Here is a 15,469-nt window from a genome sequence, read left to right as displayed (position 1 = left end):
ATACGTAAACTTTTTATAATATGAATGTACAAAATATTGGAGATCATTTTCTCCACATGAGCCCTCTAATCTAATCCTCTTCCTCACTTCCCAAAATCTTTTGTAGGAACTTTCTCATTCTTTCTATTGGCTACAATGAGTGCAAGCACATTTGATACCCGGCAAATAATGGGGCAGAATTTGCGGTAGGTATGATGACATACTCTGAGTTCTGACTTGACAAATCATCTGCTCCGACTGTATTATCCTCATTGCTGGTGCAGAGTTGGGCTAATTGCCCACCAACTGCCATGCATGAATATTTCACAGCTGGTGCAAAGAGGCGCAGCAGCCTGTTAGCACAACGCAACACCTTTAATTAGAACTCTCTTTGTCCTTTCAGCTTTAGAAAGGGTCCAAGTTTCTGAAAGTAACGTGCTCCCTCTCCACTCATGTCTCTACCTCCCACCACCCCCCAAAAACAGAAAAGTTCAGGAATTAATAGCATGACTCGATTAAAAAAAATTATTGTAATGTTATATTGTAGGAATTGCCAAATTCCTATCTAAGAACGGAGGTTGACTCAGGCGATCAAACAAACAAGTTTTAATGCAGAACTATCGAGTTTAAACAGTTTGTCGAGAGCAATACAGGAGAACCACGAAAACAGGTCTTTGCTGGTCGGAGGCTCCACGAGGACTGCCAGGGCGGTCCCATGGATGGCGTCATGACATCATCATGTTTTTCCCGCGCTTGGGTGGTCACGTGATTAGCGGCATGACGTCATCGCGTTTACCCGCGCTTTGCCGCAGTCTTAAAGGGACCGCGCCCCGTGCATGCAAACAGTATGTACAAACACAGAAATCACTAACAGACTGGTACAGGCTTAGGTTGGAGCGAAACCTCGTTAAAGGGAATTATGTACAGTTGCTCAAAGTCCCTCAGTGGCTCTGCCACAATATATTTGTTTTAAGACGTAATTTGAATCATTGATTACTTTCTCTAAAGAAAAAAATCAAATCATTTTATGTAGAGGGCAACTTTGTTAGAATGATTGCAATGTAAAAAATGTTACTCCAGAGTATAAAAGTTTAGATAATTAGCGATTTTATTGCAGATCTGCTAGAAAATGTGAGTCTTTTCCCTTTCCTAAAAAAGTGGAATTGCATTCTTCCTGCAAAAGTTTGCAAATATATCTAAGCAAGCAAGGGGGTGAAAGGTTATCGGGGTAGGCAAGAATGTGGAACAATCAGATCCGCCATGATCTTATTGAATGGCGGAGCAGACTCGAGGGGCCGAGTGGCCTACTCCTGCTCCTAATTCGTACGTACGTATATTCAATTCAATGTCAATAGTACCACCTAGCCTCTAGGAGTACAGTGCAGTAAAACGGACGTTTCCTTAAACTCTGAAGGAATCAAGCCCCTTACCATTCTCAGCATGTTGGATGCATCAGGTACCTCATAGCTTTACGCTGCGCTCCTCGGCTCTGTGATGCACCAGGCTGTGTACAACACTGCAGCATCTGACAGCACGTTTCCATGTGGGGCCTTGCATCACATAAGTGCGAATTCCTTTCGGAGGTCGGCGGTGTACTCCGTGGCTATGCCGCCGAGTGCAATTTCGGGGCTGACATTTTATTTTAATCCTCCTCTATTTACGATGTATTTGCGCGCCCTTTAAGTCCTTTTTTGTTGGCCAGGCAAGAGAATGATCAAACAACCTTCCTCCTGTACCGTGTAACGCTGCGCTCTGACTGCTAGTGGGTGTGAGAAAGCAGGGCATGTGGAACCTCTTCAGTCTCCTTCCCTCCCTGTGGGGAAGTGCCAAGGCTCTGCCTGACTTCTGCCCCTGCTAGCACACCTCAGGTCAGGAAGTCCACCTTGACTGGGGGGGTAGGGTGGGGATGGGGGGGGAACCATTGCACGGCACAGAGTACCAGAACCCTGATCAATCAATGGGTTACTATGGATACCAACTTGGATTGTTGGGCCAGGTGGGGATAAATTGTGCTGGGACAACATACATGTTTACTGATATCGGCCTGGGGTCCGAGTATGGTGCCGTCAGTTACTGTACGGCTTCACAAAAGGAGCAGCACAGCTCGTAGTGAAATTATTCCGTGTATCTGACATTTTTAAACCTGTCTGGGATCAGCGGAATATAACTGGTATAAGTGATTGTGTTTCGAATTATTTTTACATATTGCTAAAGGATTACATATCATCAGCAAATGCAAGTTATTCAGGTATCAGGGCTCATAGAGTACAGCACATTCAGGGCTTGTTTGCTGTAGCAAAGATAGCCTGGAAGGATTTTTCCTCGTCTTGCTTGTCCTCCATACGCACGTCAACAAATCCCGTGTCACGGAGAACCTCCATGTATGGCTCAGGTGGCCATTTTGTGTCCTTTAACAATCCAGCAGCAACCACCCTCTCCAGAGCCTCCAGGTTTATGGTGGTGACCATCTGACCACCTGTCGAATAAAAGATAAATACTCAATTTTCTGATCGGTATTTTATTGGAAGGTATTTGAAGAAGTAATCACAATATCAAGAGCTTTCAATGAGAAAGTAACAGCACCTTGGCGAGACTGTACAGCAACACCCTTTCTGAATGGTCCCCGAGGTGCCTTTACACCCGAGGATGGTGCACCCTCATTAACACCTCCTCTTCATCCAGGTCATGGCGCACACTGAGAATCTCCAGAGGGATTCCCTCCTTCCCACCTTGCTTGGCTACACTGGGGGCAGGAGCAGCAACAGCCAGGATTCCAGGCAAGTGAGACTTGCAGAATTTGTCCCCCTTACCAAAATGAACACAACGGAGCCGCCAAAAAAGTAGAATATGGTCAAAAATGGTCAACCAAAAAAATCACCCTGCAGTTGCTACAAACAAAACAGTGGCAAGTGAGCTTTAAATCTAGCTTCTCCGCAGGGCAGGCCAACTTCAAAAAGGTGTGCCCATTTTCTATGGACAAACAGCTCGCTGTGAGCGGACCATCCCCTGGAATTGAAAAATCCCATCATATGCAAGCAAGAGTTTGGCAGGCCTACAGCGAGGCAAACTTTTAACTGGGAAATACTTGCTGATTCAATTTTTTTTTGACCCACACTCGCTGCTAGCAAGGCTCTACAGTCTGTCCCGAGCCTCAGAGAATGTATCCTTGTGAGAGATGAATTAACATCCCGATCCAGAATAACATCATAGAAGATAGGAGATAGGAGCAGGAGTAGGCCATTCGGCCCCTCGAGCCTGCTCCGCCATTCAATGAGATCATGGCTGATCAATCATTGCCCTTAGGGCAGTATCTGCTGGAATTTGGTTTTACAGGCCACCACTTTCAGTGACCATTTGACACTAGAGAGCCAATGATCAGTGGGCTTTTGGTGACTTTCCAGCACTGCTTGTGGGCCAGGAGTAGCAGGAGTGCTTCCCCCAGCGCCCCCAAGCAAACCTGCTCCTGTCCCTGTGATTGGTCTTCCTTCCCCCTGAGCTCCACCAACTCCCCTCTGAACTGCACCCGACTGCCACAGTCTCCCCCGACCGCCACCATCTTCCCATGCCACCCACCCCTGGCCTCTGATCTCCTCCCTGACCTCCACGATCTCCATCCCTCACCCCGGCCTCTGATCTCCCCCGCAAGCTTCCATCCACGATCACCCCTGACCTAAGATTACTCCCTCCCTCTCCTCCGCTCCTCGGCTGTGCCTTACCAGCGCAGTCCTTCCCGTGCGACAGCCAGCCAGCCTTCTCAATCCTACCAGGAAATGGAGAAAATAAATGAGGTCCTGCCGGCATTACCTGCAGTGACCTGCCTGTCACTATCAGGGCCTTTGTGTCAGTATCACTCCACTTACACTGTGCAGCTATGGTCCTATTTGCTTGGAATCTGTAGGCCTTCTGAGTCTTGTGCATATTCATTGCACAGGCTCTATGTGATGGCAACGAAGTCGGCCTGTACTATGGTGCACTTCGAATGTTCAAGATTGTATTACCGACTCTGGCAAGTAAGTTAGCGTCTGTAAAGAGAAAAGACAGGTTAATATTGAGGTAGCACTGTACCCAAAATATTAACCGGTCTCTTTTCTTTATAGGTGCTAACTGACCTGCTGTCTATTTTCAGCATTTTGTTTTTGTTTAAAATGATGAACCAATTAGAATCCAGATCACAAATGCAGACGTGATGATAAAGATACAGATGTTGAGAATGCAGCACAGCTCACCACTTTAGAGCCATATTTTTATGTTTGTCATATTTACTGTTTACGTCACTGTACTGCTGTTTGTCAACGAATAAAATCTGTTCTGTTCGAATGTCTGATTCATGGTTCATGACCAATGCGGAGAAGCTGTAGCTAAAGCTAACAGGTTACTCGGGTGTATTAATCAGTTTAAATCAAAAGACACCATTCTGTCATTATCAGGTTGCTGGTCAGACCACACCTGCAGTACCTTGGTTCCCTCACATGGTGGGTGATATAGTGGCCTTGGAAAAGGTCCAGAGGAGAGCTACAAGAATGATTCCTAGCTTAGAGAATCTCAGCTACTCAGATAGGCCAAGGTCCTTGGTCTATTTACTTTGGAGTAGCGTAGACTTTGAAGCAATCTGATAGAAATCTATAAAATAATTTAAGGGCTGGCTAGCATCCCTATTGATAGATTATTCCAGTTTAACAGACTGGGGAGGACTGGGGACAGGAGTTATACTGTGTAAGAGTGGGAATAAACTGGATGTTAGGCGGATCTTTTCTCAGAGAGTAGTGAGCCTCTGGAATACATTGCCGGCTGGTAGGCTGGGTGCTGACTCTCTGCATTGCCTTCAAGAGGGATCGGACCCGTTCTTGACTGCAGCAGAGATCACATCATTTATAAATAACACTTGGATCGCGTGACCTCCTGCATTGGCTTTGATTCCCCTGAGAATGTCAAAGAATAATTTCACAGAGTATTTTTTCTCTTATTGGGCTTGTAGTACTTTGTGTTACAGGTAGATATTTAATTTCAGTACCCTTTATTTAAGCTAGATCAAGTAAGTAGTCAAGAAACTACACTGTAAACTAAGTTACCTAATTACAAATTTAATTATATGTAATTAAATAAATCAAGGTCATATCGGGATGGCAGTGCAGGCGGTGTGCCACAACTGCAGCATGTGGGAGTTTGTGGAGAGCATTGTGATCCCGGACAACCACGTTTGCAGTAAGTGCCTGCATCTTGAGCAACTTCAGCTCAGAGTTTTTAAGCTGGAGTCTGAGGTGCAGACATTGCGGGGAATCAGAGATGGGGCGAGTTACCTGGACACTTTGATCCAGGAGGCAGTCACACCCCTTAGGTTAGGTAGTGGTACAGGTCTGGTTAGTGGTCAGGGACAGGAGGGTGTGACTGTTAGTGGTAGGCCAGTGGATTGGGACATTTTTAAAAACCAGCAAAGGACGACTAAAAAAAGAGAAGATAGATTATGAGAGTAAACTAGCAAGAAATATATAAACAGACAGCAAGAGCTTCTACAGGTATATAAAAAGGAAGAGAGTAACTCAAGTAAACGTTGGTCCCTTAGAGGATGAGACTGGGGAATCAATAATGGGAAACAGGGAAATGACAGAGACTTTGAACAAATATTTTGTACACGGTAGAAAATACTAAAAGCATCCCAGTAATAATAAATAATCAAGGGGCTATAAGGGAGGGGGGAACTCAAAACAATCACCATCACTAGAGAAAAAGTACTAGGTACACTAATGGGACTAAAGGTGGACAAGTCCCCTGGACCTGATGGCCTGCATCCTAGAGTCTTAAAAGAAGTGGCTGCAGAGATAGTGGATGCATTGGTTGTAATCTACCAAAATTACTGGATTCTGGAGAGGTCCCAGCAGATTGGAAAACCGCAAATGTAACACCCCTATTCAAGAAAGGAGGGAGACAGAAAGCAGGAAACTATAGACCAGTTAGCCTAACATCTGTCATTGGGAAAATGCTGGAGTCCATTATTAAGGAAGTAATAGTAGGAAGCTGCAACCTCTGAGGGTGCACTGTCAGCAGAATTGAGCGCACCCAGCACCAGCGCAGAGATACGCACCTCGATGGCTCATTCGCGAGATAGTGCAGTGTTGTCACCTGGTGTATCACAGCTCACAAGTGATAATCAGCAGATGGTGGAGACAGGGACAGCAGTGGAGAGTCCTCGTCGGAGGCCACAGGGCACTCCTAGCTCTGCTCAGTTGCATGTGGACCCTGTGCCTCTGGGGCCATCCAGAAAGAGAGCGGTGCTGGAACTTCAGCAACAAGTGCAGGAGTCTCTTGACAGGTTTTGCATCCACGGTAGCTGCAAGCGTGCAAAGAATGGAGGAGTCCATCACAAACGTAAGCAATGCAATGATGGAGGCATTGGCACATCAACGCACCACCATGGATAGGATGGCAACCTGCGTGGAAAGGATGGCTACGGCCATGGAGGAAGTAAGTCGCCAGAGTAAGGAAAAGATGGTGACTGTTCAGAATAGACTGACATCTCTGGAGGAGCAATGGGCAGCTATTGAGCAGAGAGGCCAGAGCTTCATGGACATCTTTTTGAGGAGGACTGCTAGTGCAGATATGGGTCCTCATGGCCCCGTTGAAGTGCAGCAAGGTGCTCTCCTGCCACTTGCCAGCACTGAGGTGCGGCTGACCCGTGAGAGGGATGTTGGTGGTCGACAACAAGGAAGTGTGGGCACCTCTCCAAGTGCTCACACTCCCATACCATAGCGGAGCCCTCAGTCAGAGCCCCAGATTCCTCACCCAAATGAGATGGCCATCTCAGCCTCTGCACAGCCGCAGGAGAAGCAGACTGTTGCCGAGCCCTCCCAGGCTCCCAAACCCAGAGGACACCCACCAAAGGTGTTGAAGCAGGAGCAGCATGAAGGTGAGCAAGGTGCCTCCACATCTGCTGAAGCCACAGGGGAAGCACCACGTAGAAGCACACATAAGAGAAAGTTAACACACAAACAAGGGTAGTCACTTGGGTGTTTTGATGTTATACAAATTTAAGATTATCTTCGTCATTTCCATTGTAATAAAGAAATGCGATGGCAAACATTCAAAGAGTTGGCCTATGTGTGCCCAGAAATGGGTGTCACAGTAGGGTGTCGGGGCATATTTCGTCTGTAATGATGGTGGTGAGAGTGATAGGAACCCACAGTTTATTGTACAGATGGTGTATGGTGTGTTGAGAAGGTGGCAGCCACATGTGTTTGCTTCGTAAACTTAAGCAAATCTGGCATGGATTAGTGCATACCTTGCATCACGGCCAGCAATGTGCTCGCGTGCTTATGGAACTGGTACATCCGCCTCCACAAGGTCTTCCTCCAAGGAGGAGGAGGAGGCTGTGCGCTGAGCCACTTGTTCCTCAGGCAACGGTAAGCCACGCTGCAGTGCGATGTTGTGCATGATGATTCTGGAGACCCTGGCTGGTGAGTACTGTAGGGCTCCACCTGATCTGTCGAGGCATCTGAATCGCATTTTGAGCAAGCCGATGGTTTACTCGATGATGGCTCTGGTGGAAATGTGGCTGGCATTGTAGCGCTCCTCAGCTTCGTTTGATGGTCTCCTCAACAGTGTCATTAGCCACGTCTTCAGGGGATAGCCCTTGTCTCCAAGTAGCCATTCGGAAAGTTGGTCTGGCGGATTGAACAGCTGAGGCACAGTAGACTGCCATAAGATGTACTTGGCACAAACATGCAAAATGCTCTTCCTGTGGTTACACACCAGCTGGACGTTAAAGGAGTGGAATCCCTTGCGGTTCACAAATACGGTTGGGCTATGATGTGGTGCCCTAATGGCCACATGTGTGCAGTCTACGATGCCCTGCACCCTTGGGAAACCTGCCATATTTGCAAAGCCAACCGCACGCACGGTTACACTTGCTTCATCCGTGGAGAAGTGGATGTAATTACGCGCCTTTGCAAAGAGGGCATCGGTAACCTGTGTGATGCAAGTGTGTGCGGCTGACTGGGAGATGCCGCTGATGATCCCTGGAAGGACCCGAAGCAAAAAAGTTGAGTGCGGTGATGACTTTGACGGCCACTGGTAAGGAGTGTCCACCCGCTCCTCTGGGCTCCAGGTGTTGGTGCAGCATTGTGCAGATGTCAGTGACTACCTCTCGCGAAAGTCTCAGCCTCCTTTGGCACTGCTGCTCAGTCACGTTGAAGAAACTCCCCCTTGGTGTGTAAACCCTGTGTTGGGGGTATCTCCTGCGGCGACGTGCAGCCCTACGCCGATGCCCTCTGCCCTGTGCAGCACCAGGTGACGGAGGAGAAGGTTGGCGCTCCTGTTGTTGCTGCTGCTGTTGTGCCTGGTTCTGCTGCTGCTGTTGTGCCTGGTTCTGCTGCTGCTGTGGCTGCTCTTCCTCCGATTCTGAGGACATAAATGGTGCCCATTCCGCTGGTATATATGTCAGTTGAGGAATAGAAGTTATAAGCGCTCAGGCAATGTGGAGAGAGGGTTTTCCAAGGAGGTCACAGTGCAAGTGGATCTCAGCTTAACCACTTACAAGCTCAACAGACCTGCAAAAAGTGTTCCAACACCTCCAAAAACAAATGTAAGAAGTCACACAACACCAGGTTATAGTCCAACAGCTTTATTTGAAATCACAAGCTTTCGGAGCGCTGCTCCTTCTTCAGGTGAAGTGGAGAAATGCATAAAGACACAGCTTATATAGTCAGAGAATCATGTCAGATGTTTACAGGTAACCTTTCCAACTGCCATTTATCGCACCTCGGCAGAGAGATAATCACAGCAGTCAAAGGTGTGAATGGTGTCCAAACAGGTCAGTCAGGGAAACATTACATCAAAGAACAATGAGGTGGGGTCACAAGGGGTCAAATATTGCAGATGCTGGGGTCTGTATGAAAAACAAAAAAAGACAAAAAACATTTTTTTTGGCTGGAAATCACAGCAGGTCCGGCCGCATCTGTGTAGAGAGAACAAGCCAATGTCGACTCGAGTCTGGATGACCCTGCATCAGGTGGGGTTACATGTAGCGTGACATGAACCCAAGATCTCGGTTGAGGCCGTCCTCATGAGTACGGAACTTGGCTATCAGTTTCTGCTCGACGATTTTGCGTTGTCGTGTGTCTCGAAGGCCACCTTGGAGAATGCTTACCCGAAGATCGGAGGCTGAATGTCCTTGACTGCTGAAGTGTTCCCCGACTGGGAGGGAACACTCCTGCCTGGTGATTGTTGCGCGGTGTCCGTTCATCCATTGTCGCAGTGTCTGCATGGTCTCGCCGATGTACCATGCTCCGGGGCATCCTTTCCTGCAACGTATGAGGTAGACAACGTTGGCCGAGTCACATGAGTATGTACCATGTACCTGGTGGGTGGTGTCCTCACGTGTGATGATGGTATCTGTGTTGATGATCTGGCATGTCTTGCAGAGGTTGCTGTGGCAGGGTTGTGTGGTGTCGTGGTCGCTGTTCTCCTGAAAGCTGGGTAATTTGCTGCGAACGATGGTCTGTTTGAGGTTAGGCGGCTGTTTGAAAGCGAGTAGTGGAGGCGTGGGGATGGCCTTAGCGAGGTGTTCGTCGTCATCGATGACATGTTGAAGGCTGCGAAGAACATGGCGTAGTTTCTCCGCTCTGGGGAAGTACTGGACGACGAAGGGTACTCTGTTGGTTGTGTCCCGTGTTTGTTTTCTGAGGAGGTCTATGCGATTTTTCGCTGTGGCCCGTCGGAACTGTCGATCGACGAGTCGAGCGTCATATCCCGTTCTTACAAGGGCGTCTTTCAGTGTCTGTAGGTGTCCATCGCGTTCCTCCTCGTCTGAGCAGATCCTGTGTATTCGCAGGGCTTGTCCATAGGGGATGGCTTCTTTAACGTGGTTAGGGTGGAAGCTGGAGAAGTGAAGCATCGTGAGGTTGTCCGTGGGCTTGCGGTAGAGTGAAGTGCTGAGGTGTCCGTCTTTGATGGAGATTCGTGTGTCCAGGAATGAGACTGATTCTGAGGATTAGTCCATGGTGAGTTTGATGGTGGGATGGAACTTGTTGATGTTATCGTGTAGTCTTTTCAGTGATTCTTCGCCGTGGGTCCATAGGAAGAAAATGTCGTCGATGTATCTGGTGTATAGCGTTGGTTGGAGATCCTGTGCAGCGAAGAAGTCTTGCTGAACTTGTGCATGAAGATGTTTGCGTATTAGGGTGTGAATTTGGTCCCCATGGCTGTTCCGTGTGTTTGGGTAAAGAACTGGTTGTCGAAGGTGAAGACATTGTGGTCAAGGCAAAAACAAAGTTCTGTCATCTGGAAATCAGCCATGTTACAGGTCCGCTTTTATGCTGCAGGAGCAGCTGTCAAGAATTTGTGTAGTTGCTGAACCCGGCACAATCAGCTGGCGTGTTCTGGGAACGGCATGGAACACGCTGAAAATGTGGTAAAATGGGAAGAGCCTGTTAAAATGGGATTATGTAGTGCCTCTCCCGCCGCTTGGTGGTGGCTCTGATCGGAACTTCCAGACCCGACACTTGGTAAAGTTGCGTGGAGGCGGGTTGACTGCGGGTTCGGGACCCACCGTCAATCAAAACTAATTTAACCTCTGACCCGCCTCGTAACCCGCCCTCTGAGTGCCGGCAAAATTGCGGCCTTTGTGTTTGTCTTCACGGAAGAAAATGCAAAAAAACTTCCTGGAAATAGTGGTGAACCAAGGCTCCAGCGAGAATGAGGAACTGAAAGAAATTAGTATTAGTAAAAAATAGTACTGGAGAAATTAATGGGACTGAAAGCCGATAAATCCTCTGGAGCTGATGGCCTACATCCTAGGGTTTTGAAAGAGGTGGTTATCGAGATAGTGGATGCATTGGTTGTCATTTTCCAAAATTCCATAGATTCTGGAACAGTTCCCGTGGATTGAAAAGTAGCAAATGTAACTCCACTATTTAAGAAAGGGGGGAAAAGAGAAAACGGGGAACTACAGACCAGTTAGCCTGACATCAGTAGTAGGGAAAATGCTAGAATCTATTATTAAGGACGTGCTAACAGGACACTTAGAAAATAATAATAGGATTGGGCAGAATCAACACGGATTTATGACAGGAAAATCATGTTTGACAAATCTGTTCTTTGAGGTTGTAACTAGCAGAATAGATAAGGGGGAACCAGTGGATGTGGTGCATTTGGATTTTCAGAAGGGATTCAATAAGGTGCCACACAAGAGGTTATTAAACAAAATTGGGGTTCATAGGATTGGGGTAATATACTAGCATGGATTGAGGATTGGTTAACGGACAGAAAACAGAGAGTAGGAATAAACGGGTCATTTTCGGGTTGGCAGGCTGTAACTAGTGGGGTACCACAAGGATCAGTGCTTGGGCCTCAGCTATTCAGAAGCTACATCAATGATTTGGATGAGGGGATCAAATGTAGTACAGTCATCCCTCCCCAACCGCAGGGGATACATCCCTGAAAACCCCCATGGTTAGTAAAACCGCGGTTGGCAAATACAGTATAAATGTTCAAATAACACAATAAAAAAGAATATAAAAGCAATAAAATCATGTTATTTACCTTAACCCTAAATTAAAAATCGCGTATACGCAAAATTCACTGCCGCAGTTGGCAAAAGTTGTCGCAGAGAGGAAACCGTATATATTTGAAATCCGCGTATGGCAAAATCGCGGTTGGGGCGGGATTCCTGTATATTCAAGTTTGCTGATGATACAAAGCTGCGAATGTAAGTTGTGAGGAGGATGCAAGGAGGCTTCAAGGGGATATAGACAGGCTAAGTGAGTGGGCAAGAACATGGCAAATGGAATATAATGTGGAGAAATGTGAAGTAATCCACTTTGGCAGGAAAAATAGAAAAGCAGAGTACTTTTTAAATGGTGAGAGATTGGGAAATGTTGGTGTTCAGAGGGACCTGGGTGTCCTTGTACACAAATCACTGAAAGTTAACATGCAGGTACAACAAGCAATTAGGAAAGCAAATGGTGTGTTGGCCTTTATTACAAGAGGATTTGAGTGTAAGAGTAAAGACGTCTTACTGCAATTATATAGGGCACTGGTGAGACCATACCTGGAGTATTGTGTACAGTTTTAGTCTCCTTACCTAAGGAAGGATATACTTGCCATAGAGGGAGTGCAACGAAGGTTCACCAGACTGGTTCCTGGGATGGGGGGGATTGTCCTTTGAGGAGAGATTGAGTAGACTAGGCCTATATTCTCGAGAGTTTAGAAGAATGAGAGGTGATCTCATTGAAACATACAAAATTCTTACAGGGCTTGACAGGGTAGATGCAGGGAGGATCTTTCCCCTGGCTGGGGAGTCTAGAACCAGGGGTCAGTCTCAGAATAAGGGGTCGGCCATTTAGGACTGAGATGAGGAGAAATTTCGTCACTCAGAGGGTTGTGAATCTTTGGAATTCTCTATCCCAGAGGGCTGTGGAGGCTCAGTCGTTGAGTATATTCAAGACAGAGATCGATAGATTTTTGAATATTAAGGGAATCAAGGGATATGGGGATAGTGCAGGAAAGTGGAGATGAGGTAGAAGATCAGCCATGATCTTATCGAATGGCGGAGCAGGCTCGAAGGGGCAAATGGCCGACTCCTGCTCCTATTTCTTATGTTCTCATGGAAGTGTCCTTTAAGATGCTCCTGTTCCCATAAGAACAAGAAGTAGGAGCAGGAGTAGGCCATACAGCCCCTCGGGCCTGCTCCACCATTCAATAGGATCATGGCTGATCCGAATCCAGACTCACGTCCACTTCCCTGCCCTCTCCCCGTAACCCCTAATTCCCTTATCTGCTAGGAAACTGTCTATCTCCATTTTAAATTTATTTAATGTTGCAGCTTCCACAGCTCTCTGGGGTAGCAAATTCCATAGATTTACTACCCTCTGAGTGAAGAAGTTTCTCCTCATCTCAGTTTTGAAAGGGCAGCCCCTTATTCTTAGATTATGCCCCCTAGTTCTAGTCTCACCCATCAGTGGAAACATCCTCCCCGCATCCACCCGATCAAGCCCCCTCACAATCTTATATGTTTCGATAAGATCGCCTCTCATTCTTCTGAACTCCAATGAGTGGAGTCCCAACCTACTCAACCTTTCCTCATACGTCAACCCCCTCATCTCCGGAATCAACCGAGTGAACCTTCTCTGAACCGCCTCGAGAGCAAGTATATCTTTTCTTAAATATGGAAACCAAAACTGCACACAGTATTCCAGGTGTGGCCTCACCAATACCCTGTATAACTGCAGCAAGACTTCCCTGTTTTTATACTCCATCCCCCTTGCAATAAAAGCCAAGATTCCATTGGCCTTCCTGATCACCTGCATACTAACTTTTTGTGTTTCATGCACCAGGACCCCCAGATCCCTTTGTACTGTAGCACTTTGCAGTTTCTCTCCATTTAGATAATAGTTTGCTCTTTGATTTTTTCTGCCAAAGTGCATAACCTCACACTTTCCAACATTATATTGCATCTGCCAAATCTCTGCCCACTCACTTAGCCTGTCTATGTCCTTTTGCAGGTTTTTTATGTCCTCCTCACTCATTGCTTTCCCTCCCATCTTTGTATCGTCGGCAAACTTGGATATGTTGCACTCGGTCCCTTCCTCCAAATCGTTAATATAGATTGTAAAGAGTTGGGGTCCCAGCACTGACCCCTGCGGAACACCACTCGTTACTGATTGCCAGCCCGAGAATGAACCATTTATCCCAACTCTTTGTTTTCTGTTAGATAGCCAATCTTCCACCCATGCCAGTATATTACCCCCAATCCCGTGATTTCTTATCTTGATCAGTAATCTTTTGTGTGGAACCTTGTCAAATGCCTTTTGGAAGTCCAAATACACTACATCCACTGGTTCCCCTTTATCCACCCTATATGTTACATCCTCAAAGAATTCGAGCAAATTTGTCAAACATGACTTCCCCTTCATAAAACCATGCTGACTCTGTCCTATTAAATTATGTTTATCCAAATGCTCTGTTACTGTATCCTTAATAATGGACTCCAACATTTTGCCAACCGCAGATGTTAGGCTAACTGGTCTATAGTTTCCAGCTTTTTGTCTACTTCCCTTCTTAAATAAGGGTGTTACATTAGCAGTTTTCCAATCTGCTGGGACCTTTCCTGAGTCCAGGGAGTTCTGGAAAATAATCACCAATGCATCCACAATCCCTACCGCCACTTCTCGCAAGACCCTAGGATGTAGGCCATCAGGTCCGGGGGATTTATCCGCCTTAAGTCCCATTATTTTACTGAGTACCATCTCCTTAGTGATTTTAGTCGTCTTTAGCTCCTCCTCCCCCCCATTGCCCCCTGTTTGTCCAGTGTTGGGATATTTTTAGTGTCCTCTACTGTAAAGACTGATACAAAATATTTGTTCAGCGTCTTTGCCATCTCCATGTTCCCCACCACTAGTTTCCCGGCAACATTCACTTTAGCCACCCTTTTTCTTTTTATATAGCTGTAGAAACTCTTGCTATCTGTTTGTATAAACAGCGCACAAGGGGTCCAGGACCCTGTATAACTGTTTAGTACATCGAAATGCTAATTTAATCAGTACTCAACCTCCAGTACAATCAGAGATGCGTCAGTCAAATGTTTGTGTGTCTGGGACTTTAAGGCAACATTTTAGGAAACAGCAAAATCGAGTACAGTATGTTCCCATCCTTGCCATCCCTACATCCCCATTTGGGATTCTCTCAACCCACAGGATTAATACTAATTAAACAGCTCCAGCACTGTACCTGGTTTCATGACTCTGTAGATCTCTTTGCTCCCAGCTCGTAGGTCAGGCCAGAAGTAGTAACAGTTGCAGTGATACACTTTGTCCACCACACTGTCTCCCAGAGGGATCTGCTCCACACTGCCCAGAAACAGTGTCACCTTCCCTGCCTGAATTTCTGCCTGCAGCCTCCTGCTGGCTACATTCAGCATATACTCTGAGTAATCCAGGCCGTACAGTTTCCCTCTGGGGTGTGTGAGGCGTTTGGCAGCTTCCAGCAAACCCTGGCCGGGTCCAAAGCCCACTTCCAGCACCACACTGTCAGGCTGAATGTCACACAGTTTGACAGCGTTCGTCTCCAGGAATCTGTTCTTCTTCTCAAAGAGCCTTTTCGCCAACCATCCCAACAGGCCCTCGGTCGGTTTCCCGAACTGCTGCGTGAGGCGTTCACGAAACCGATCCATTCTTCAACGGTTCAAAAATCTTCCTTCAGCTGTTGCACAACTGTGAGCTGTGGCCCGCCCCTGCCGTTTGATTGACAGCATTGTTGGCCATACAGAAGGGAGGGGCCGACCCAGCACAAATTTACACATGGAAATCAACCAATCAGCTGGGTTCATTTAATTAAACTGAGACATGACACTAAAATGTGAAACACTGCCAAGCACACCAACTGGTGGCAGATGCTGAGAGAGCGATAAAGGATGTGGACAGGTTATCAGAGGCTGTGACACTCCTGCTGGGTGACTGCGCCGCTCATCATCCCCATTAGGGAATGCGAGCTGACACCTCGC

At 47.0% G+C, this 15,469-nt stretch overlaps 1 protein-coding gene across 1 annotated transcript; it reads right to left on the bottom strand.

Annotated features, from left to right (window-relative positions):
* Window positions 1-569: 569 nt before the first annotated feature.
* On the bottom strand, window positions 570-15,211 carry LOC147105353 (uncharacterized). The gene is made up of 2 exons (XM_086011636.1): window positions 14,698-15,211; window positions 570-2,455 (listed from the first exon to the last, which is right to left on the bottom strand). Exons 1-2 carry the CDS (start codon window positions 15,137-15,139, stop codon window positions 2,256-2,258), a joined length of 642 nt encoding a protein of 213 aa, XP_085867762.1. The 5' UTR covers window positions 15,140-15,211; the 3' UTR covers window positions 570-2,255.
* Between the last annotated feature and the right edge of the window lie 258 nt (window positions 15,212-15,469).

This window comes from Somniosus microcephalus, chromosome 18 (assembly GCF_052327205.1).
Source record: "Somniosus microcephalus isolate GS21.2 chromosome 18, FLI_Smic_1.0, whole genome shotgun sequence".
NCBI lineage: Eukaryota > Metazoa > Chordata > Chondrichthyes > Squaliformes > Somniosidae > Somniosus > Somniosus microcephalus.
This window is presented reverse-complemented; position numbering and strand designations above follow the sequence as displayed.